Here is a 26479-nt window from a genome sequence, read left to right on the forward strand (position 1 = left end):
ATCCTGTAAACTCCTTCATTAGGACTAAAAGGTTTAGTCTTTATCATCTTGCAGCAAGGAGTCCCCGTGCCTGTGTTGATCCAAATGGGTGTTAAAATCCCCTGCCCATCAATCCATCATGGCACAGTATAAACCTGATTTAAGTTTTGGTTGGGGATATATGTGCAGTGTGTGCATGTATGCGTGAATGCAGGTCCATATGCCCTAGCATGAAATAATATTTTAGCTAGTACAAACTTCACCTCTGTGCATTAGTATTTCCTGGCAATGGCTGGAAAAAGGCTCCTATTTTCTTAAATTCAAAATGAGGAAATGCTTTTGTTTATTGCTTCTCTAATCCTCCCATGTGTTTATTTACTCTTAGAATTCTTTACTTTTGCGGAAATATATACAAACCTACTAGGGGAGAGATGTTTATTTCCTGAGAGTTGTATCGTTTATTTGACAGCCTTTGACAAGTCATGTTATATTAAGAGCAGATCATTTTGAAAAGTCAAAATTGTGAAGACGGGAGTTTCAAAAACAGAACTGGATGATTTTGCACACATCTTGTATCCGTCTCAGGGAGCTGCAGAAATACTGAGTAATTAGAATTAGTTTCTTCCTAACGCCAGTTAGTAGCAGCCTACTCCCTTGGAACATGAAAGATGGTACAGAAAGTAATAATATGAACCACATAATATTAAAAAAAGGCAGATGTAATTATGCTTTGTAAAACGAACCGAGTGGTCAAGCAGCAAGCTTTTCCATATTCAGCAGCTCCACAGACTCTTCCTCCCTTCACCTATTTCTTCTTGGAAGTCAAGTTTTCCTTTTTGTAAGTAATTTTGTAAGCCCACATTTTCAGAGGTTATAGGAAACAGCAAAGCTTTCTTCCTGAGTCTGCAGTCATTTTAAAACACCAACATTTTAGACACCAAAATTTCAATAGAGGGGTTGGTTTTTGAATGTGGTGGTGACCATGACATCTGACGCCAGTTTATTGAAAATTTATCTGCCCTTTTTTTTCACTGCTTCTCTTGCTTCATTATAGATCATACTATTTAAAGCACAAAAAGGGGTGGAACTAGTAAGGAAATCCTGTGGCCAAATATTCAGGAGGGTACTGGGCTTCCCTTGGCTGCAGGCAGTCGATTGAATGTTGCAGTTAGCATGTGCTGGGGCAGATCTCTGAGCAGGAGAGATGCAAACGTGGTGAATGTGTCTGTCTTTTTCTTTCTGTCTGTCTTTCTTTCTTTCTTTCTTTCTTTTTTTCTTTTTCTTTTTTCTCTTTTCCATAAGGAAGCAGAGAGCTTGGCAAGTTTGTAGTGCTTGCTCAGAAGCTCATTTAAAACTTTGAGAGGAGTGAACTGAATTTAAACAACTCCCAGGAATCTCTTTACCCCCAGGCCTCAGACGCTGCCTCCTATGGAAAGAAATGTATCGAATGGTTCATAATCTGTATTCTGTCAGGATATTTTAATGAGAGGTCAGTAAATACCATCTATTTGGAAGCAAAAAAGCCAAAGCTGGGCCTTTTCTTTATGACTTCCACACAGTCAGGTTTCTAGCAGATGCTTTCACTTTGAATGAAGAAATTTTATCTACTCTTCTCGGGTTCAACTCTGCGATCCAAGCAATTTTTAACATATCAAACCAGCCCTGAAACTTAATTAGCTGTGGCATAGGAAGTAAATATGCAAAAGAGGTTTTGCGGAAGTCTTAACACTTTTTCATTAAAAAACCCAACATTGATTTTCTTGGCGGATTGAAGTGTGATGTGCCACCCCTCTAGTGATTAGGTATGTCATGGAAGCACTGTTTGCACCCCACTTCTTTCAGAAAGAAGAGAAACTTGTAAAAGGAAAAACCCCTTCCCAAAATGTGAGGATTGACATTTTTTTTGAGTAGTACTATTGCAGTATGAACTGTAGATTTACAGGAATTAGAAACCAAACAGTTGAAGTATTCCTCTCCCCCTCCTCCTTCCTCCCCTCCTTTTTTAAAGTGTCTTCATCAATCAAAATCAACACAAATGAATAATGGAGGCAGATAGAATGTGAAGAGACAATAGCGGTGTTGTTCAGAATTGACGGCCATAAATCCATTGTATCCTAAGAGACTGCACGAAGTAAATACCTGCCTTTGCCCACCACCAGTTAGCCCATGGTTCAAAATATCATTTAAGTAAGTGCTGATGTCCCATTGAAACTTCAGCCCATTAATACTCCCTTTATTTTAGAGCACCAGGGCTGCAGTGAGGCAGGGGGACTTGAAGGGTGAAAGTTTGGAGTGACAGGGGAGTTTCCCCTCTCCTCATTCATTTGTTAATTTGGGATGACAGAAACAGAAATGGTGTTCTTATGAGTGGGTCAAAGGGGTTTTTTAGAACCAGCAGAGAACAAGGAAGCTGGTGCAAAGGAAGTTACAGACTGCATTGTTTGAAATCATTAAAATTTGGGCCTAGCTGAGGTTTTCTCTGTAAGACAGAAAGGGGAAGCACATCTCTATTGGCACTGCAGAGGCATGCAAAAGGGTGGAAAAGCCCAACAGAAAGCAAAGCCAAGAGGATTATGTACCTCAATTTCAGAGAACGTGACTTGTGGTGTGGATTTGAGCCCTGACGTTTTGATTCAGGTATGACAGAGCCGAAGTCTCCCGAGCTGCTCTTGTAGGAATTTGACACTGAGGGACAAGAGCCTCCGAGGTCAGCTGCTCTTTCTGCCATTCCAAAATGCCAGCTCGCAAGTGGAAACTTTCTTTCCTTCCTTCCCATTAGAAAGGTCCCTCCAGTTTTGTACGCCTTTTGGAAGCAAGCCTGTGGGAGCAAGTGCATGTATGATTCTTAGGCTCACAGGTTCAGAAGGTTTAAAGTTGCTTGTTTTATTTTTGGTTCTTCTGTAATTGCAGTTTGTTTGGCAGAGCATGCCAGACACGGATCACTTGCTCAGGGCTTGTTAGCACCAACAGCATTCCAGCTCCATTAGAATCTCTAAGTTTATCTACCTCAACCGTATTTTCACACCTTTTATTATTTTCATTCTCCTCAAATTGAAAAAAAAAAAAACAACCAAGGCAAATAAATGACTACCTGGCAGGAAGGATTGATGACCTTTCTGATGGGTCTGGGGATTGCTCTTTGAGATCACAGTATGAACGAGCAGAACTCCTGACAGCACAGCACCTCACTGCAGAGGGGCTTGAAGGTGCCAGTTCTGTTGTGAAAACAGTTTATTTAGTAGTTAGTGCCTTGACTTTTCTGTCTTTGTACTTTTGAAAGAGGATGTCTTGCAAATGATGAACCCTTAGCCTTCACAAAGTACTGATCACTCCATAGCATTTTCTTAATTGAAGCTTAGAAGGAAAAAAATACAGTGTAGTATTTTAAGAGTGGCTGCGTAGCACCTTTCCAAGTTTGCATGCCTGTCAACGGGATGTCATCCTGTAAGTGTGAATGAATGACTCTATTTCCAGTTCAAGTTTCCATTCCTAGGCAAAAATAGCACCAAATACACTATACTTCCAGAATAGATTTTTTTAAACTATATAAATCATACCACAATAAAAAGTAATCTGTAGTTATTTCTCCATTAAAAACATTCTATATGGCCAGTACCAAGTGAAAACTATGAAAAAGAGAAGACACTGCTTCAAATGACTGAATAAAATGTCAAGAAATGACTTTTCATTCTGTTCTAAATGAGCAGACTTTTGTATTTTGTAAGGATAACAGTTAAATTTAACATTCCACAAGTTTTCCATTGTCCGTTTTTTTTCCCCAACCAGCATGAAGCACTGAAGCTTTAAGCATCCTGTCATGATGCTGATGGTTTGTTGAGGAAAATATGTATTCCTCAGCTGTTGCAGTTACTGCAGCATTTGTGCCTTTTCAAATGACACTTTGCCAGCTTTTTAAAATTGCCTAAATCCCATGTGCACAGTGATGAGGACTGAGATTTTTAAGGACCTTGAATTATCTAAATCATGGCAGAGGCCAATTACCTCCAAGGATTTGATTCTTGGGTCTGATTCATTTAGTCTAGGAGTCTCAATGTCCTAATTATCTAACCTATTCCTTACGATAGGATTTGGGGGGTTTTTGTTTGGATTTTTTCTGCTAACACAAATAATTGATAAAGCGTTAGCAGAATATTCTAATGGTGTGCATTAGGGTTGGATGTAAGGTAGAAAGCAATAACAAGGATTATAAATAACTGCTTGATCTGTAGAATTCTAAAATAGCCTCTTAAATTTGATTAACTGTCTTAATATATGGTTAATCATCTAAATCCTTTATAAACTATTTGTAAATGCACCCTTGACATAAAGCATGACTGGTTTGTCTGTATTTTATGAAACATGGCAATTCTATTGAGGAAATGGAGCAGTATTTCTGAAATACAGTCAGTGTAACTGAGAAGGCAAACTTGGTGTTCCAGGTCTTAATTGTGGAAAGTCAAATACTTGCAGTTTCTGAATTTTCTTGTGCAAATTTGTTGTGCAAAGGTAGTGTGGAGTAGCTATTCTCTTTCTCAGAGCAAAGCAGGCAAAGGGAGGTAAACAGAAGGAGAGTTATAAAAGAGTTAAAACACAAAAATGGAATGATTTCAGAATGGTTTGAACCTCAGTTCTGTGGTACAAAACCATCGACATCAACAACAGGGTCTCCTGCCCACAAAAATACCCACTCCTGCCCCTAGGCTGCATCCAGCTGCTTTCTTGTGCATGGGCACTTCTGTTTTCCAGTCAGTGTCTTCAGATTGAATTGATCCAGTGCAAAATATCTCTCCTCACCTCTCCACCCTTCTCATTTTTCTCTTTCTTTTTTTATCCTGGATCAATTCCTTGATCTGGTTCATCGCATGGACCCACAAGCTGTTGAGTCAGCACAACTGAGGTTGGCATGCTGTAACGAGATGGCAGAAGTGAACACCAAGAGGAGGAGTACAGGTGGAGGAAGGGGCAGACTTGAGCATGACTCCTAAAATTAGTATTGCTGCTGTTTGCTTTGCACCTTGGAAACATGGTCTTGGCTTGAGTCAGAACATTTAAACTATAAATTCCCCTCTAGCCTTTGACACCCTTAAACTTTACTTTTGCCATCTGCTAAGTGGGAATAACACTAGTTACCTCAGGGATATGAAGATTTACTAGCAGTTGTTCAACCAATTAGCACATGAAAAATAGGGAAAACTGCTTTTTACACTCCTGCATTTTGCTGAAATAATTCTCCCACGCTAATGACCTGCATTTCATTTGTAGTAAAGTAGTTGTTTTCAACTTTGTTCCTCCTATCAGAAATATGTTGCTAGAGCTAAGACAGGTCCCTGTTTTTGTAACCCAAGTGCCTCTATTTTTAGTTTTAGATGTTGGCTGCATCTCTCTCTTTTTTTTTTTTCTTTAATTATATGTATATATTTATAACTCTTGCTATTGGGAGAGAACTTCCTGCAGACAGATCCATTTCTGTGGTGCTCTGCTCTGACATGGAGTCCCTTGTGTTCCACCAAGAGGTTGCTCCAGAATAAGTGTCTGCTCTGGTTGTAGGATAAGCCTGGTGAACTGTAAACTTTATATTGCCTTCAGCACATAGTAGATTTGCATGTGCAGGAGGTATTAGTGACTGGGCATCCAATACTTGGCAATGTCACATCTGAAGACATGAGTGACAGCAGAGATGCAGCCCAGCCCCAGTGTCCTACTGAGTCACTTCCTCTTTGGATAATTACATTCTCAGCTTTCTCTGCAATTTTAACTGGGGGGGGAAGTATCTGTCCCTCATTTACAGAGGTGAGTCCTGTAACCATGCACCGTTGAACAGCTGCCACATCTCACCCAGAAGGACTTTTTACATAATGTTCATATCTGGTTTGCATTCCGAGCTGCGCAGATCAGCAGTAACGCTACGTGGGTATCTGAAAGCAGGATTTGACCTGTACTTGGGTTCTGGTTCACATGCAGCAAGGAGCACTTAAATAGTTTCAGGAACTTCAACAGGAATACTGGTATGCAGAATCAGGCCCCTAAGGATCCTTGGTAATGAAAGGTATCCTGTAACTGTAAGGTATTATTATGGTGACTACTCTGGAGAACACAGAGGTATTGAAGTTGGCAAAATGAATTACAGAGTTAAATGTATAAGTAAACCAAAAAGTGACTGATGCTTTTTGCATAGTAATAATCTTCATAATCGCTTCATTTGCACAGTTATTTCATTTTAAACTTTAGGCACAGTTTTGAAGCACAACTCAGTGGAGATTTGTCCTGTAATCTAGAAACTTTAATGAAAGCTAATTGGAGGACAAATTTTAATCTAATTAAAATGTGGCTGCATAAAACAGAAAGGATGAATGAAGTGAAATGCTCTATGGGGCACAGTTTTCAAACAATGACTACCCTGAATACTAAGTCAAATGAAGCTTTTGTAAAATGATGATCATGAACATTGCCAGCAACAGAACAACCTTGAGAAACTGCAAATGAAAGTTTTTATGTATTCAGTTTAAAAAGTGGACATTTGAATCACAACTGCATAAGGACTTTTTAAAAAGAAAACAAAAGGCAACACAGTCTCATCTAAAAACATAACAAGTAAATTAGCCAAAGGTGTACATTCCGTCCAAGTTCTCATGATCAGCAGATGCAAATGTTTGCAGTGCACCGATGAGTTATGAGCCCTAATGAGATTTCAATGCTGAGCAAACAATAAAAATTTATGCATTGCATAGTTTTAGTGGCCTTTGGCTTCATGGTTAGTGTTACACCCTTTCAACAGCTTCAGTAATATAATATCCAGCTGGCTTTGGAGGTAAGGAAAATTTTAGGGGTGAACTGAAATTGTGAGAAATAACGTGATTGATTGCTTTGTCAGAATAATGCATTTCCACGGTATAATTGTCCGTAGTAATCTTAACCCGGGTATGGATACATAGGTTCTAGTTATGTTCAGACACAAATTTTGAAGGATTCAGGTGAAGAATGGCTTTTCCAGCATTTGAGCCAGACCATTTCCTGTGCCGGGTATGTGTCCAGGGGTCTCGCAAACAGCCCCTCTAACAAGAACATTCCTGTCATAGTCTGGCAAACAGGAGAATGAAAAGCTGCACTTTCCCCAACAACTGTCATGTGTCGCAAGAAAAGAAGCGGAGCACAGGCACAAGAAGAAAGGCACAATGGATATTGAAATAAATGTGTGTAATGGGGAGTGGGGGGATGAACGGGGGAATTCAACTGGTGCAGTGCGAGAGCGAGCTCAAATGAGTTAAATTTAAAAGTCCCATTTGTGGGTTAGGCTGTTATGCATCCAGAACCTCCACCATAATGATTGCCTGCATTACCCTACATAATATTAAAATCTTAGCCTGTGATTAATAGCAGATTCCCTGCATACGTGTCACAACACACATCTGCAGCAAATCTGCCAGTATATTTCTCTGCTAGTTTTACTTTGGGGCCATAAAGTAATTCCTGTTTTGTGAATGAGAATAAACCTATTATGCACTAGGTTAGCTACACCCAGTTTCTTCTCTTCAGGGAAAAAGAGCTGCTTATTTGATACAGCATCTCAAATTTCAGTGTTCAGAAGTGAGTTTAAGCCTTGGCTAGATTTGCTTGAGCAAGCTGTTGGGATTTACCTTCACCATTTCTTAGTTCTGTGTTTTCCAAAACCTTCTGTGCAAGGAGTATTGAGGAACTTCTGGACAGCAGTAAACTAGTGGACTTAATTGCAAGGTGTTTATTGCTAAATTTGTTAATGAGTCAACATGCAAAAAAGATATATTTATCCCTGTTTCCTCTTAAAGTAGTAGTAAAAAATAACTTCAAAAAATCTTTTTCCTAAGCTGTTGGTGATGCAGTTTTGCTGTTCACAAAAGCCCTTTTTCCCATCCACAAATAGCTACCTTTCACTTTGCCCCAAGGGAACTGAGCATAGCTCAAATGAAGCTTAGAAAGAAAAAAAAAAAAAAAAAAAAATGTTTTTCCCGGTTGTTGTAGCTCAAAGCCTCTGCATATTCACACATGCACACAAAATAAAAAGGAAGATGCAGAAGCATTCCTCCAGTCTGCCCTCTGAAAAGTCCTGTCGACCTGTTTTACTCCCCAAAATGAAAGCAGAACCCCATGAAAACAACTTAAAGGACAACAAGAAAACATTAGGAAATCAACATCTGTTTTGCATTCTTGGCATCAAGTCTGTCCTTGCAACACAGGGTCTGACACAGATGTACAGGGTTATGACACCACTGAGTACTGCTTGATTTAAAATGGTGTAACAGAGCAGAATCAGGGCACTGAGCTCTTACAACTCTGTGCAGAGCTGTGGCACTTGATCTCCTTTGCAGATGTGGGACTCAAACCCCACTGAAGTTTTAGGCATCTTTCCATTGATTGATGCGGACTGTGGAGCAAGTCATATTCCTCCTCCAACCATTTAGAATTTATTATTGACTGCACTTTCTCATCGTGTGTGTTTTGCTGTCTGTAAAATCGCATTGCCCCGGTGTGTGCCAGTCAGCTGCATTGCGCGTAGCCACGCTCAGAGAACCTTTCAAATGATGTTACACAATTCACCTCTGCAGATTTTAAGCTAAATAAAATAGTAGCAAGGAGAAAGCCATTTAGAGGTACTCAGAAAGACAAAAAGAGCTCTGATTTAATTGAAGAGAATCAATAATAATGTAAATTTGGGAAGCCAGAGTTGCCACGAGAGCAGTTGTCTTGCCATGACTACTGGGATGGCACGGAGGGAGCAAATCTTTCCCTGTTTGGTTGACCATCATAGTGGTAGCAAAGTTAGCTCACCTCACCCCTGGCATAGCTTCAGGTCCCCGTGGAGCTGTGCCAGGCGGCGGTGCCACCGTGCAGTGTTTTCACCTGCCACTAGATGTCTGTGTGGGCTCTGAAACGTTCTCGAGGGGGTGATGCCCCTGGTAAACAGGACAGGCAAAACTGGAGCACAGGCTGTGGGGAAGACTTTTAGTTTGTGTTTGTAGTTGTAACAGCATTACTTTAATTAGGTCTGTGTTTAAAGCAATTTATGCTGTCTAAAACTAAATTCCAGCCTTTTTCATTTGAGGCAGATAAGGAAAAGGTTGAAGAAAAACTGTTGAAGATAAACTGTTTCCTTTCTGTTCATGTGAAGAACTGAAATGTATCTTACTGTTGTGAAAGTTTTGGAGGAAGTTTCTGACATGTAAAATAGGTTCATCTTATTTTTATTCTGAAATTATGAAATACCAAAATATAGAATACCTTTTTCATGAGTGAGTTGGTAAGACACATACATCAGCACATCTGGGCTCATGGAGGAAGGTAGCGCATCAGATGTTAAATTCAGTATATTAAAGGAAAACAAATAAACAAACAAAAAACCTCTGGACCTGGGCACAGAAATCTATTTCCCAATTCTGTTTCTCAGCAACCCACTGGCTGACCAGGGCAGCTGCACCTGTGACCAGCTCTTCTGCAGAGATCTCCCGAGAAAAATACAAAAGTAATCAGCATATGTTTGACTTTCATTTATCTCTGTCACCCGGGAATAAGATACAGATAGTATCAGGAGCAATGAAAGGTACATTCTGATCTTATTTTCAAGTTTTTTTGTCTAGACAGAGAGGAGCAACCACATGTATCTCTGTGGAACACACAGCCCCACTCCACACACTCACATTCTAGGCTGAAGGCCAGAGGGAAGTAGTAGGCTGTCTATATTAAAAAAAGAGTTTAAAACCACCACCCACTCATCAGGTGACTGGAGACTGTGGTTGTAAAATATGCTGCAGGCAGAAGTTCTGAAAAATCCCAGAAAGTGTTGAAAACATCTCTAAACAAGGTATTTTTCTCCTGCACCTTTCTTGCTAAAGGTCCCAATTGCTGCCAAGAAAGCTAGTGAGAATGTTAGCTGCCAAATAAAAAATTTATGACAGTGTTTGGCAAGGAATTGTATCACTGCTTGTTTTATACATTTCCACAAGTCTCTTGAAGGGCTGTTGGACACATACAGCTCACTGATCACTGTGCTTTATCTGTTCTTTAATATATTAAAAAGCAAGTTCCAGTAAAGTATGGTTTAAACAATAGTTTTTTCTTTCAATGGCCTCCTATAAGTACTTACCGTGGTGAGAATATAATTTCTAAACAACCCTCCATATATTAAAGTTGTTTTAAAAGCTCTTTACCTGACAAAGTTGTTATTTGAGTCACTTTCATAGTAAAAATACATTAACTTTTCAATTAAAAATGTATCACTTTTGCAATTGTGTTTGTTATATGTAGGAGTCTGGGCCAATAAACTGTCTGTTAAAACATAAAGAAGTCCATTCAGTCAAAGTTGTGTCTGCCATTTATGTTTCAAAATCCAAAAAAATAATGTGTTGGTATTGCATTGCTCACCAATATTGATTAGGTTTCTGGCTCTATCATTAAATTAATGTTGGGGAAGAAAATTTTTCCAGTGGATTTAGCAGAAAAAATATATTTTTGAATATAGAGTTAGCACACCAACAATAATAATTAAGCTGGACAATGCTGAAGCAACAACCTTAAAAATATTTTCTCCACTGAAGAAACAAAATGGTCTGTCTCTGTCTTTTCAAGCCCGTTATCAGATTAGGCTTCCAGCTGATAATTAGTGCTGTTTAACACGGATCTCGTTTCTCGGAAATCTCAAAGCCTGAGCGGTTTACTTTTTCTCATTATCATGTGCTGCTGGAGGTGGGAGCTCTGGAGCATGGAGCTGTACCTCCCTGCACCATTTTGTCAGGAGACAAAGAGCCTCCTCTTCTCTCTGGTAGCCAGGAGGCGGTGGGACACGGCCCTGGCGTGCTGTCCACTTCCAAGGGGACAACCAGAGCTGTCCCCAAGCTGCCCCAGGGCTCCACAGCTCTGCACTGTGCTTGTGCCTTCATGGCACAGCAAATACTCTTGAGCAGCCAACAGCACTACAGATGCTGTACGCCTTGTGTACGCTTGTGTATTTCATGGTGTTTGATATAAAGTACTCAAGACAGACCAGCATTAAGAGGATTATTTCAGACAGTATTAGGAGTTAATTTACAGAAGATTAGCTCTAAATCAGGCAGATATCATAAGCAAATTAGCATCAGTTGTAAGAGATTCAGAATCAAAATGTGTGGTGGTTTTAGTTTTTCCCTACGTGGGCTTAGTGGAAGAGTAGTATCTTTATTAGTTTCCCACACTAAGGTGTTACATCTCAAATAGTGAAGAACAGGTATTCTTTTTTTCCTACATGCTCACTATTTATTATGATGCTGTTTATTGGCAATGAAACTGCTTAGTTCCAAATACCCTTCCTCTGCTGAATATTTTATATTTCATGCCATTTCTTCATTGAGTAATGTTTTGTTTGGCCCTAGAAATGATGTCTCCATGGTGTGTTACAATATTTTAAATAGGTAATATGCAGCTTTACTTCAGAGTAAAGTACTTGATCCTTTTTTTTTTTTCTGTTAAAATGAGTCACATTCTAATGCCAGCTCATAAAAATAAAGGAGTGTATAAAATGCTACATACCAGAGTGAAGATTATAGCTACTTAAAAATAGCTTCCTTAATATTTAAGCTTGTAAATTATAAATTCATTTTATTTCCACAGCAGTGATGGTTAATTTGTATTAAAAAGCAGATTCTGTTCTTCAATCAGTTTTCCAGACATTTTTCTGGCTGCAGGCAGACAGGCGTGAGCACCTATCCCATCCCTTCTCAATATGGCAGTTTTGAGAACACTTGCCCAGTTAGTGGAGAAGATGATTAAGTGGATTGGGCCATGATAGTAAAGCCTGTGCCCTGAGTTGTCCTTGGGATTCTGAAAGTTTTGAAGTCTACAAATGGGATTCTCATCTTTGGAGAAATTTGTGTTCTGCTGTCCAAGAGATTAAACTGCTTAGTCTTCAGTGTGCTCCTGAACACTTGGGGTTTTAACAGAGGAGGGAAGTCTGAGCAGTGTTTTTTACAATTTTTTTCCTCTCTTGATGGACCAAATTCCTCTTGACAAGGTTGGCCTGAGGTCATGAATGTCTGAATCTTTGTGCTTTCCAGGAGATCATGAAGACTTACACCCACCCTAAGCCAGTTGGGCTTGCAGGTCCCTCTGGTTGCAAGACCTGCAAGGGCTCTTCCACTGTGACTTTGTGCCCTGTGGTTTTACCGAATATTTGGGGGCTTGACGTGGTTGTTAAACCGAGGTGTCTGAGGTCATGACAAAGTAGAGGCTCCTCTGCTTCCCTAATAGAAATACTGTAACATGCTGAAAAGAAAATACTTTCATAGTGGCAAGTATCTCCTGACAACTAATTTGATAGTTCTCTATCAGGTAAACCATTTGTGAATACATCGATTCTTTTTATTTTTCGGTGTTCTCTCTTTACTGTTCCCAGGTTTTCTCTGAACCAGTTGGGCAAAAATTGATTTTTATTTGTTCCACTGGCCTTGTGGAAAATTAGCTTATGAACTGGTTTTTATAGGAAGACTCAAAGCCCAGAAAAGGTTGAAAAATAAGCCTATAGCAGTCAAAATTGTTGTCTGAAATGTCTTCAGACTGGAAGGCTGAATTTATTGCTCAAAACAAGTACTAGCATTGTGGAGGTGTGCAGTCCTGCTCATTATCACTGGAAAAGGGGGAACCAAAAAGCACAGTAAAAAATTAAATTTTAATAATGCTAGTGATATTTTCTAAATCCTTCTTGACAGAAAGATTCTCATTATTTTTATCTGTCTCAGAGTAGGCTCTTTTAATGCCATCTCACAAATGGCCTTAGCCATGATTGTTTTCCTTTCTTTTATAGCATTTGAAAAAAAATGAATATATACCAAAAAAAATTCTATTCTATCATTCAAGAAGTGCCATGAAATGGTAACATTTTGGATAGCACATCTTCAGGAACAATTGCTGCGAATGCCTTCAGGTTTTTACAAAAGAGGTCAACATTGTTAAGACAAATGCAGAAAACTTGCCATACAAAAAGACGCCCAGTCAAATATGGTGTAATAAGAAGAAAATAATGCAAGAAGAGAGTGTGTGTCCAGTCTCCAGCTTTGTCACACCTAAAAGCTGTAGATTAGTCATTAATTAAATTGAGGCAGGGTGAAAGACATTACTTCCTTTCATCTGTTTAAGATACATCTTTTAGTGGTTTCTAATGATTATGGAAGTTGATAAGATGCAGACTTTTGACATTTTTGTTTTCTTTAAATTGCACAGAATGTAAATTTAACTATATTTATCATAAAAGCCAATATGAGATCATGTACGTTCTTGTCATTTTATAGCTTGCATACATTTCTTCTGCTGGAGAAATAATTGCTTTTACCTTTGAGTGCTGACGAGGGGGTTGGGGTTTTCTTTTTCCTATTAACTGTTTGGGGACCAGGGTTTCATGTACCCGACGTGCTGAAGAATGCCACTGCACCGACAGCTGGGCTATCCACCCTCCCTCAGAGCTCTTGCTAAAGCTCTCCTAATGTTTGCTAAGGCCTATGGTTCTTAGTCATGCTCAGGTGACTAAATGTGTGATTTGTTCTTCTTGATACTTCAGTACCCTGAGAAAGGCTGGTTGGAGATTAGGACAACCTTGACTCTTTCCACTTGCAGTTGCCACTGTGCATGTGATTGTCATTTAGACTTGCCGAAGGGATCTGGTGTTGCCTGTGCTCTGCATGAAATGAGTTAATCCCTCCCCTGTTTTGGTTGGTGAGTTTCCATGGCCCCAGAAGCCCCACTGTGCCTCCTAGTGATGGTCATAACCTAATTGATTCCCTCTGTGGAAGGAGTGGACATGGAGATGGGAGAAAAGTGAAGTTGCATCAAAACTGTTCAGAGAGAAGTTCTATGTCAGGGTCTCTCAGCAGCAGAAGGATACTTTTCATCCTTCAGAAATGCCTTCCCATGTGTTTTAAAAATAAGCAGTGAATAAAATCTAGCTAGTACACAATTTTCAGCACCCTTCCATTTTGTGTTTTTGCCTTTAGCCCCACATCCATGAGGTCCTCGTTCAGGCTTTCCCTGTTCTCACGTTTGATTTCCAATCGTTCCTGTAGATCTCTTTCCTTCCTAGGCCAGCCAGTGCCCTCTCACTCCCCACACACTCCACTGATCACCTGGGTGCAATTTTCACTTCCTGAGACTGCCAGCTCCTTGAGAGAAGGCTCATGCAAGCCATGATAACCCTGATGGCTACCAAATAACACTATACTCCAATGCTGTTCATTTGGAATGTGTTGCAAGATTTCTATTATGAATTAAATCTCTCCGTAAGTATTTTAGCTATCAGATATGATGAAAATAATTCTGAGTTTTAATCTTAATGGCAAGATTGTCAGAAGATGGCACAGCAAGGTAAAAACGTAGTCAAGGAAGGCCAGTGTGTTTCAGGAGGCATTCAGACGAGAAAGGGATATCTTTTCTATCTTTTACTCCTCCAGAAAAACTGTCAAAGGAAAAGTATATTTGCTTCTCGTCAAAAATTAATGTGCAAATATAGGATCCATTAAAAGGAGATGATGGATCAAGGTATTTACTGGCTAATTATTGATTAGCATCTTCTGCTTCACTGGTGAGTTTCATCTCTGCAATATTTCTGATTAGTGGGAGGTTACACACACTTTACAATATGCTAATGCTTTTCTATATGATTTTGCCTTCAGAGCTAGCAAGCTTTCTTGCTTGGGCCTCATGTTCAAGCTTTTAGGGGTATTTGTTCCTATGCTGTAGGCACCTAACCTGGCTGACCAGTGCTGCTGGGGTGCATATATGGCCGGGAGAAAGCGAGAGTAGTTCAGAGCAGGAGTGGAGCTTATATATACAGAGAGCTGAGGGAGATTAGCTAGATATAATTTAGATGTTTAAAGTGGGATAGTGTGACTACTTCCCTGCACCTGTTATTACATGACTCATTCTTTCATTCGGGGCCCAGGTGGAAACACGTTGATGTGGTTTGAGTGTAATGCTATAACTAGAGATTGGTATCCATGTTATTACAAGTAGACAGCCCCAGTCCTTGAGACTGAACTTTAAAGCTAGAGGACATAGCTCTGCACAATTCCTCAGCTCTACCAACAAAATCTTAGGCACCTTGCATGGCCTGGCTCTTTCAATAAACCCTGCTAGAAAATCAGCTAGAAAAAGGTATTCCTTTCTTATTCTCCAGGCTTCCATTTTTGAGGGTTTCATTTCATTATCTGCTCAGTTTTCAGCAATTTTTAATGGATTTTCCCAGGGTCTTACGAAGAGGCACCTTCGGGAAGGAATTCAGAGAACATGAAAGAGGCTTCTGCTGGGAACAGTGTGCACACTGGAGGTGGACCTCAGGAAGTGTGGCCTTTTTGTCCCCAGGAAGCCATGGGGAGTCCCATCCCCTCTGCAACACCCCCAAAGCCTTTTCACCTCTAAATATACAATGTCAATTACAATGTAATTAGATCTTCTGGCTTGAGAACATAAAGACTTGGACATATTTTCAGAGTTTGTGGTTGGGAAGAGGAAAAAAAACTTGAGTGTTTTCCAAATTCCTCACTTTTTCCAGGGTCAGCTAGAAGAGGACCGAGAAGTCATATGCCAGTTGCGCAGATATTTTTTTCACTGGTATTTCTGTTTGCTAATTTCAGTCATTAATGATGAAAAATGTCTCAAGTCAGATACTTCCAGCCAGCTGTAATTCTGCTAGGCAGAGTTCTCTTACTGTTTTATTACAGTAGGTTGCCATGTCTTTATGTTTTTGCCACAGCCTGTCTCATTCTTTTCAGTTGCTTTTATTTAAGAAAAGCATTCTTAAACCTGAATATGGGAATGATGGAACAGCCCACAGATACCCTGAACTTGGGATTCATCATTATGTATCTAAGGCTTTGCTTTACTAATCATAATATTTTATTCCCCTATGTGGGTGGGGTTTAGTGCTTCCATTTGAAAACTCATCGTAACAAGGATGTCCTTATATATAGTAATAATTGTGTCTGTTCAGAAGGTATGTGAGTATAATTGTATTACTTTAAATTCACATTTAGTTTCATCTGGTATTAGTTTTTGCCTATGTGACTAGACCTACACTTTGTGTTTGTTTGAATCTGCTGATTTGCACATGAATATTGGACACTTAAAAATCACTTGCCACTGATTTGCATGCACCTATTTTCTTTCATGTTAGCAAAAACTGCCAACCAGAAGTAAAAGGGCACAAAAAGCGCAATAGCCAAGTATTCAAAGTGACCATTTAAAATGTGATCTTGTATACAGAGAACAAGCCTTTCTGTCCAGTAAACTGATAGGAATCCTTCTAGTAAAATCATAAATACATATTACAGTGAAACAGTGTTGGACAGTGCTCCGTCATCAATCAGTCTGTGTTCTTGAGGACACTTTTTCAAGATGGCTCCTTTAAGAATAAAGCCCTGTGTTGTAATGAATGTGTGCTAACTGATCCCCCAAGCCATTTGTTTAGGTTTTTTTTTTTTTTAATTTGTATCAGTGTCAGAGTTGAGCTTCCGTAAGAAATTTTTTACAGTATTTTATTTGTAATCTTCAAGTTAAGGGCACAAAACTCTTTATGCACCCAGAGTCTGCACTGGTTCATTTATATCTTGCATTTTGTTAACATGTTACTGTGATTGCTAATTTTCATGACAATTGTTATTGTACCATCAGTGCTTAAGGGCAAGGCATCATTATTCAATGCTGGTCAATCAGGCACTAAGACATGTGCAAGACATCAGGCTGAACCCATATAGATGTCGTGCACTCCCCTGCTAATGAATGCAGTTTTATAAAAAGGTTTAAACACGGTTGGCATCCTTAATGTAAGGTTTGCAAAAGTGCTTTGTGTTTATATGGAGCAGATCTAAACATGGCACAAACAGAGTTAGACCCATTGTGTGTATGTGTGTGTGAAGCTACAGACAGGAGCGAATCCTTTGGGGGTTTGAAATGTGGAAAGGCAGCACAGTTTCTGCCAGGGCAAGAGTGAGGGGAACAGATTTGCCACGAACATTAGTGTTCAGTAGCAGATGTGGGACCTGTTCTGCAGTGGTTGCCCTGTGCACCAAGGAGGTGATCCTCAAAAGCGGATGGTGTCATGAATTCGGCACCGGCTGGAGGCACCCTCCAGCACAGCAGTGGTCAGAGATTAGGCACTGTGACCAGAAGCCAGGATAAAGGGTCAGGCATCTGGAAAGGTGGAGCAGAAGGAAATTGGAGAGGAGAGGGATGTGCTTTCTGTGTTATTAGACCAGAGTGCTCTTCTAGTGCACCAGTTAGCATTACCCTTGCGTCTGCTTTAGTTAAGGTTTCTGTGTGGTTTTGCACCCAAATATTTCGGGCTGCTGTCCATAATAAACTAGATGCAGCTTGGTTTAAAAGCACAGATTTTTCGTCTCTTCTAACTCAAAGTAGAATGAGCCCTTGTGCTCTTAGAGCCTTGTATGAAAGGAACAGTAGACATTGGCTGTTAACGAGCTCCCGCACAGGGCTCCAGCAGAACTTGGTGTGAATTCAGTGCCTAAGCTGCATCAACTAAATGGTTAATTCTTCTCATATCAACAGCACTGTGATTCATAATGTAAACTTGAGGAATCCTTGATGTTTCAGTCACACATTCCTCTTAATTTGGCCATGCATTCTTTTAAAGCTACAGTGTGCTAACTTAATAAAATGCAGCATGCAAATGCACAAGTTTTTGCCTTCAGGCATTTTAGCCATGGATGTTTCAATGGGTGTCTTCTTTCAAGTATATATTCTTTCCTAAATTATTTACCCTGTAAACATGCTTTGCATTTTCAAAGAAAAATCTGGGCTTCCTCATTCACCATATTTTGTTGAATTTAAGGTGTAATGGAGATAAAAGACTATCATCTGCTTCTTGTGAGCATGTTAGCCTTTGGGATTTTTTTGTAGCGAGTGTTAGGCCCCATTTTCTTCTCCTTTGGTATTATTGCTCCCTCCCCCACTTAAATTCCTTGATGCTTTGCCTAGAGCAATACCCACTGGCAGTGTCGGGCTGTGACAGTACTATAGGCTTCCCTACAGATGGGTCCTGCCAATGCCAACCATTGTTCTACAACTGTGAGCTGGCTTGACTGTCTTGGATCACTTAAAACCCCCTTTCCTCTTCATTTTTTCTTTACTCTAAAGGGTCGTCCTTGCCTATGGACTTTGAGATCTGAAATATGCTGACACCCAGAGCTTGTGTTCTCTGTCTTAGCAGCAGCAGCTCCCAGACTTGGATTTCAACAGGCACCACTGAGTCCTCCTCGGGACTGTCCTGCTGCTGCGAAACAGCTCTGTCATTCTCCTTCCAGCCTCATCCTTTGGGCAGTATGCAGTTAGTTTAATTTTACTTGCTCACTTGAAAGGAAAACAGTAAAATTCAATGTTATTCTTTTTTAAAAGATATAAAATTAATCTTTAACTGTGCGCTTGAATATTAAAAGTGTATAATGCTTCAATGTAGGAATCTGTTGATAACATCCATCCTATTTCATGATTAATTTGTTCCTTTTAATATGATATTCTTTTGCTGCACTGTGCAGACTAATTCAGATTCCTAGAAATTGAATTTTGATATGTATTTCCTAGATTCACACCGTAAGTGAACCTTCAATTAGTAGATACAGGTGGTGGCATGCCTCACTCAGTGTTTTCTTGAAAAGGATTTTAGAGACATGGACACTGATTAAATAATCTTGCAATCAGGTGTGTACTGACAGGGTATTAAAAATAAAGCATTTGGGGGATTTGATGCTTCTTTTTTATTTTTCTTTAGTTTTGTGTCTCAGATGATGCAATATTTTTTTCACTGGGCCAGAGATAGGAGGAGTTGATTTAAACGCTCAGTATGTTATGTATGCCTTTGCCTAACTATGTGTTAGATTAAGCGAGTTTCACTCACAGTTAATCCTTTGTAAATTAGCATTATGGATGCCTTGGGGCCCACATCCCACAAATAAAATGGTTGTCAAGCCAGCTGCACTGTGTATTACTTAAGGCTGAATGTTTTAAGAGTTTTCATGCTTTTAATCTATTTCACTGCTGAGTTTCAATTTTGCTGAGTGTCTTTTCAGGAGTGATGAGGGCGAGTGAGTAAATATATATTCTGGTTTTCATGCATTTGCCTGGGCAAATCGTTTGTTATCAGGTGTTTGGCAGAGAATGTCACACCCCGCCACAAAAGAGAAGCTTGTAAGTTCAGGTGTTAAATTGAAGTGCAAACCAACAAGAACCAAAAGCCCTTAATTAGCTTTATTTTGTTAGCCTGCTACACTTTTTTTTTAGGGGAAAAAAAGAGTGAGAAACATCCCTCCCTCCTCCTCATCCTTTTGGCAGAGTAAATATTGCCTGTTAAGTTTGAATTAGCTGTCATCGCGAAAGAATTAATGCTGTGGTTGAGCCTTTCTAGTGAGGAAGGGAAAAATAAACGAGACAGATCTTAGTTCAGCTTTAAGTGATAAATGAGGACAAAGCAGCCCATTCATCTCCTACTAGGAAAGTGGACACAAACACTAAAGCAGTTTTGCGGAAGACGTGTCAGCAAATGTGATCATTTTGTAACCTGTCAGGAGGATAGAGAGCTAGTCCTTTTAGAGTGTCACAGGGGAGGGTGTCTGTCTGATGTGACAGTTTTCATCCATCCATTTACTGCTTTTCCTTTAGGTGGGGGGTAAGCAAGGAAAGAGCTGGAGTTGGTTAAAACTGCATTTTTCTTTACACTTTCCAATATAATTTATATGTATATCCACTCGCATCCAAATGAAAAACATTTACCAAGGAAAACTCCCCTCTGCTCTCTGGAGTTTCTTCTCTCTTTCACTGCATGAAATATGCTCATTTTAACACATTACACTCCCTGTCTTCAAGTTGTACTTCGTTTGATGTTTCATAAAACAGTTTTACCTCTTCTTACCATTGTTTGCTTCTTGAAGACTTTGTTTCGTTTTGTTTTGCAGAAGCATGAGAAAAAAATGTGTAACTTGGGGTGCTTTTGTTGCATTTGGTTGTTGGGGTTTTTTTTGCTATACCCCTCCCATTCTGATGATAAGCTTCTTGTACGTTTTGCAATAGTCCCTGTTAGTGAAGAGCCTGAAAAAATATTCTTCCTTCTCTGTGAGAATGGCATAACAAATGCTGAATTCTCACAACCAAAATCCTCACGTGAAATGCCTCAAATTCTACTGTTTCTCGATTTAGTAATTTTAATTGACCTATTATTTTTAGGAAAATTCTGAAGTGATGTGATGACTGATTTTAGAAGCAGGAATTTCTCCCAGCAAATGATTGAAAAATATTAGGACTTTCTACTTCTGGCATCTTTTTATTTTCACTAATCTCCATTTTTTTCATACTACATAGAAATGTAACATTTGCCTATTACCATAGGTAAAGGTATGCTACAGAGACAGGAGATGCTTTTACAACACAAGCTTCACAGTTTGACACTTGCTTCTTTATATCATCCTTTTCTTCAAAACTACCTTTTGTACTTTTCCCTTGGTATTTTAGTACAAGTGAGTATCTCATTGACATGTGTTTCCTTGAAATATTGTTCCTTAATAGTAAAATCCCTTGAAAATTAATAAATTATTTCTTTTCAGTTTAAAAAACCGTGAAGATTTCAGAATGATTTTAAAAAGTATAATGATGTTTACTATTACAGACCACCCTGCTTGGATTGCATTGACTGAACACTATTTTTTTCATTTGTTCTTAGAAGGTTAATAAATTGGAACATAATTTATTTTATTGATTCTAATATGTATATAAATGTATGCATAATTCAGAAAAGTCTACTTCTTTCTTGAATACAAAAGTTGGATTTAATAGTTACATAAAGAAGTGGTTGGAAGCACTGGAAATGGGAGAAGTAAAAAATAATCAGGATACACAGAATGGTTGAGGGAATACTGAGTTTGTGGGCACGTGTCTTTTCTCCAATTTATTTGTGCACCTCATTTTATAATTTTTTTTATATATTCTGCTATTTTGGTTTATTTTGTTTTATTCACTGTGGTTTTCTTGTCTCTTCTGCTTTTTTCCAGGATCATCCAAAACCGGATTTTGATCGTTGTTCTGGCAGTCGTCATCATCTTCACCACCATGATGGCTATTTTTTTTTCTGTCAGGGGACGCTGATATCTTTGTTCTTCACTAAACAGCAACAAACTGCTTGTTCTGAGTAATTAAGACAAAGTGGTCACATGAATCATTCTCTTGCACTGACAGAGTCTCCCTCTCTTTTCCACTCTTCAACTCAGGTGCAAGTGGTGTAAAATATTTTGTATTATTGATGGCATAGTTGACGGCATGTGGGGCTATTTTTTTCTTACATATTTGTCTTTATCTGAGTGTTTTCGGAATCTTAATATTGTTGGAGTGAGGGCTTGCTCTGGTGTAAAAAGACTTAATGTGTGTCGAATTCACCCAAAGGCAGTTAGCCTGAAAGTTGCCAGAGTTTAGTGAGGGAAGAGGGGTCTTTGCACTTTTCTTGTGCTGTGCAGGGTGTATGAATATCAAGCAGTATCTGGCCTTCTGTGATATAGAATATAAGTAAAGCAGAGACCAAATGATGTAGAAAGTGAACCTGTCTCCTGTGACTAACTCCCGATCATGCATTATCGTAATAGATGTAACCTGGTTAAGAACAGTAGCTAGTATTAAAAAGAGAGCAACCTTAGGATGATGTTTAATATATGATGTGAATCCAAAACTCAATTTAACAATTTTTTTGTTTAAAATTAGGCTTTCTTTTCTGCTATTCAAAGCAATTCCACTTTCATCATGATCATGAAAATGCATCACTTACCTAAAATGTAGTTGTGGCTACGGCCCATCTGTTGAATCTCTTTTAAATCTTCCAGTGTTGATATATGTACTGATAAGCATTACACACTAGGCCCTTAATGAAGATATATAAAGACACTTATCTATTTGTTGCTGATTGAAAAGAGATCCTAAGTAATAGTTCAGCAACAAATGTGTGATTATAGTGCATTAAACAATAATCTAGATTTTTAATACTGACCTGACTGTGTTGAGACTGCATGTTGGAATATTTTGAGTGTGTTAAATTCTGATGTGATATTCCCCTTTTTAAACAGAAACTGTAAAAATGTTAATGTATATATGCTTTTAGCTGATATAATATATCATAGTTTCATCTACCTGTGTGTAAATGAGCTGTTTCTCTTTTCCTATTGGCTGTGTTTCTCCTTTAGACAGGTTGCGGTCATTTGGCTTATAATTAAGCATATAACTCCAACAAAGGTCTACTGATGGTTTATTTATCACTGATGATGTGATAAAGTTCGTATTTTCATAATAACTTCTAAATTCATTATTTGCAATCCCTTACAAATATTGCAAATGGAGAGAAATTTTAAGCCCTTGAACTTAAGCCATAAAATGTTTCCAAAAGATGTTCAAAGAAACAAAAATCTGGTGACTTTTGTTTCCCCCACATTAGGCAGGATCTGAGCACTGAGTTTTCCTGTGTGCCTTAGTACTTTTGGGGTTTTGGCATCCCTGTGGACTCTGCCAACTTGCTGTGCTGTCCCTGGGAGCTGATTTGGGGAGCTGATTTTGGTCCTAAATGTGTCGCTTTCTCTACATGGAAACAACTCAGTTAAAAGGATGTGGTACTGATGCCACAGCTAAGACATAGTAAGATGGTGATAAATGTAGAATAAAAGGATCCACAGGAAAAATGCTACTCATTGAAACAAATGGAAGCATGTAGGGTCAGCGCTGCTGTCTGTTACATGCAACTCACAACGAAGTTTAGAAGTGGTTTATGTGCTGGGTTTCTCTACCAGCTCATGTCAATGGCTGTAGGATGGTGCTGGGACAAAAGTTCCCGGATAATCCAGACCCAGGTTTCAGGAGGTGTTGTTCTGTGCAGCACAGACATGTTCACCTCCTCACCTTGGTGGCCCTGCACTGTCACAAGGTCATGGGACACCCTGGCCGCCTCCTGGGGCATCCTGTCCTTTCATCCTTGCCAGGTGTGTGGCATTTACCTTGTGGCTCTCAGACACAGAAAGATTTGGGTGTTCAGCTTCCAGCCTTCAGGCACAACGCGCACTCAAACTGAGCACTTTGGGTTGTGCAAGCAGAGCTCTGGCCGTTAGCTTCAAGTGATGGCACAGAGATGAGTTCAGACAAATTAGGATGAAGCCTGGCAGCATTAGCAGATATTTATCCTCAGCTCGGCAAATTAGGAGATGCATATTTTGTAAAGCAGAAAACTGTCAAGAAGGATATCTTAAGCTCCGTCTGTTGCCTAGACATTCTCTGCATTGCCTCAATAATTTAACTATCATGGGAATTGATTCATGACTACTGATCTTAACAGTGACCTATGACTAGGTTTTGCCCTCTATCTAGCCACCTGCTGGAATCAGCAAAAAGCTGAAAGGAAGCTAGTTTTCCTTATCCCAGTATAAATCTAGGGCATAGTGTCACATCAGATACATCCACTCAGATAGGAATGAGGGAGAGAGAGAAACTGCCACGCAAAGCCTTCATCTTCACTTTTGATGAGCCCGCCATCGCTATGTTTCTCATGCTAACCTGTTAATAACTCTTCCGTGCCTGCTTTGCATCCTCGTGTACTCCCCACATGTAAAACAGTGCTCAGGTGGACATTACACTCTTCAAAACACATTATTACTCCTCTCTCACCCCTGTTCATCTGGCCCGGGAAGTGTGCAGGTGAGATTCACCAAATCCACACATTTTGGTGGGGATTGAGTGACCTCGACTGAGAGCACAACCCCAACCACCCACAGAGGTAGGGTGATACCCCCAGGTCCAGACTTCCCCTGGCCAAGTTTGGTTGCATTTATCATCTGTGAATGAATCCAAGTGCTTACAAATGTAAACCTCAAAGAGCAAAGTGTTTCTAATGTTGCCAGCCTTTGTGGAGAAACGACAAATTAAAAAACGCACGCGTGGTGCTGTGTGCGAAATCCATCCCTGCTAAACAGCTGGGCTCACATAATAAATAAACTAATTCTGCACTGATACAAAATCAAAAGCAAATTAATTAAAGACCCTTAAGTTTTAAAGGGTTTTAAATGCTATACGTTTTGGGGAAATATCAGAAAATGTAGCTTGACTGACGTCAGTTCCCATCTCTGGGATGGGAGGCCATTTGCTATTCTGTTTAAGGCAGGCTGGATTGTCTTATTTTGGAGCCAGCTTGGTGGGGGGTTTTCTTTGCTGCTGCTTCAGAGCTCTGAGCTTCAAAGGCTGAAATTAATGGTGAACAAAATTGTGCGGCTCTGACCATCCCATGCGGGGCAAACCCATCGAGGGTTATCATTAAGTAAAGAAATAAAGAAAAAAAAACCCTGCCAGTTCCAAGAAAACCTCATCAGATAATGACCTCTGTGATTGGGTTTTCATTACCAAATAGCATCCAGAGATTGTCTGCCCCATAGAAGAAAAAAAAAAAAAGAAAAAGAAAGAAAAAGCAACTGTGTCTCTCTCTCTTTCTCTCTCTCGCTCTCTCTCTCCTTTTTTTTTTGCACATCTTTTCTTTAAACCTGTCAGATCATTTCAGTATTTCAAATCCGAGGAAAACAGCCTGCCTGCTGCTGTATTTGAAGTTGTAATGGTGTCAAAAAGTCACGACTGACTGACAGCCGTCAGTCCCAGAGGAGCTCATTAAATCATAAAAACTTGACAAGGAAATAATTGAGCATCACTGGCAACTTGGCGCCTGTTTAGACGTTTTTATTTTCTTTCATTATTAGTCCCCACCATTACGTTCATTAACAAATTGCATTAAACAACTGTTAAGGGCTAATGATTTGTTTATCGCTTTTTTTTATTATTATTATTATTATTTAAACATTAGCTGCGTCATGTGGTACCTCAGCAGCCTCATACTATCATCTGACTGAATATTTTTCCACTCAGAGCTCTGGGTACTGCTGGAATATGAAATAGATTATTCATTACCCTCCTCTTTGCCACTGATTTGGTTTCATGTAGCGTCTTCCACAGAGAAAGATGAAAACTTGTCAAAAATAGGTTATATCTTATTCTAAGGGCAACAATAGCAGCAGGTACAGGCATACTTTAATATTTAATTAAGGCTGATGTTAACCCCTTTAAATGACTTTAGCTGTGAGTAATATTCAAGTGCAGAAGAGAAAAATAATGGTACTTAATTTGCAAACTGTACAGCAGGCATTCATCTTCGAGTTACTAGCAAATTTATAGAATAATTTTAAATAATGAAATTTCCAATCATAAATATTTATATCCACTTTTTTTTTTTTTTACATAGTCATAAGTGAACCACTTTTGCACACATCCTAAATAAAAAAAAATCCATGTCCCTTTCTTTTTTTGTTTTGAACTGCATGTGGATCCCCACTAAAGTTGTTAGCTGTGGTAATGACTTACACAGTTCTGTTTCTAGCAACTTGACAGCTTATGATAAACTCAAGGAGGATGTGGGCTCAGCCTTTTTTTTTTTTTTTGGAGGGGACAGCATGTGTTTTGGCATTTTTTTGGTTTTTGTATGAAACCATGGGAAGATTTTGTTTTGAAACAGATTAAAATAACTCCTACTTTTTATGGAAAAAAAAGTATTTATCTCTAAGTATATTTCCTCTCTGTAGTTGCAGTTGTTGGTTGTAAATAATCCTCTTATGGAAGGAGAAGCTTCAGGAGAATTTTAAGATGGTAAAAAAAGAAACGGTCCAAGGCAGGGTACGTGTTAGGCTCCCTTTGCTTTATAATAGTCAGTCTTTGATCTTTTCTTATTCAATACATCTGAATGCAGTTTGCATTCGGTGGGTCCCTGTGCAGGGATGACGGCAGAAATGGCGAGCAAGGTGCGATGACGTATCACAGGATGCTGCAGAGCAAATCCATCCGAGTCAACAAAGGTCCCTTGCACTTTCCTGGGATAATTTGTCACTTCTGGAGTCACGTGGGGAAAGAGGCATGTAGCAGGTGAATATTTCATCAACTACTGCGTGGCAGTGGGTTTTTCATGCGTGTTAAGCAGTGGCACACTGGCTCTTCACTGTGCCCACAGCCTGGCCTGGGTGCACAGTCCCAGCCTGTGCATGTCGGGAAATAGAAGTGCACATTGAGAAACACTTTAGCATCTTCCACTACTGTCTTTTATTTGTCACACATAAATAATGAAGGCATCTACAGGAAGGGGGGCTGGGAGGGGAAGAGTTTATACGCTGAGAACCAGTGAACTTGTGCACTCTTCATCCCTTCATCCAAACAACTGCCTTTGGCATGAATAACGGCGCAGCTGATACGAAGCTCCGTATTGATCTGTTGCTCAGGAAGGTCCACTGGTAGTTCCTTGGACTTTTCCTGAAGGTATGGCTGTAACAGGTCGGTACTATTGGGATCTGTTGCTTCTGTCTCCATCTCTCACCAGACAAGTTCTACAGGGACAGACACAGAGAAGGGGAGCTCCCAGCCCTTGCTCTGTGGTTCTCTGTCTCTCACTAACATACAGACG

The 26479-nt window shown here is 39.5% G+C and overlaps 1 protein-coding gene across 4 annotated transcripts in view; it reads left to right on the forward strand.

The window, feature by feature from the left end:
• Positions 1–24422, forward strand: part of VTI1A (vesicle transport through interaction with t-SNAREs 1A) — a 255436-nt gene extending 231014 nt beyond the window's left edge. For 2 of the 4 annotated variants that reach the window (XM_017735191.1, XM_017735192.1), the window contains one exon: positions 21018–24422. In XM_017735191.1, the coding sequence (XP_017590680.1) occupies positions 21018–21111 (94 nt within the window). In that variant the 3' untranslated portion in view covers positions 21112–24422. The remainder of the gene's footprint in view (positions 1–21017) is intronic. The other 2 variants (XM_017735193.1, XM_017735194.1) reach the window with 1 other exon arrangement.
• Positions 24423–26479: the final 2057 nt, after the last annotated feature.

The sequence above is a fragment of the Corvus brachyrhynchos genome, unplaced genomic scaffold (genome assembly GCF_000691975.1).
Source record: "Corvus brachyrhynchos isolate BGI_N302 unplaced genomic scaffold, ASM69197v1 scaffold705, whole genome shotgun sequence".
Taxonomy (NCBI): Eukaryota; Metazoa; Chordata; class Aves; order Passeriformes; family Corvidae; genus Corvus; species Corvus brachyrhynchos.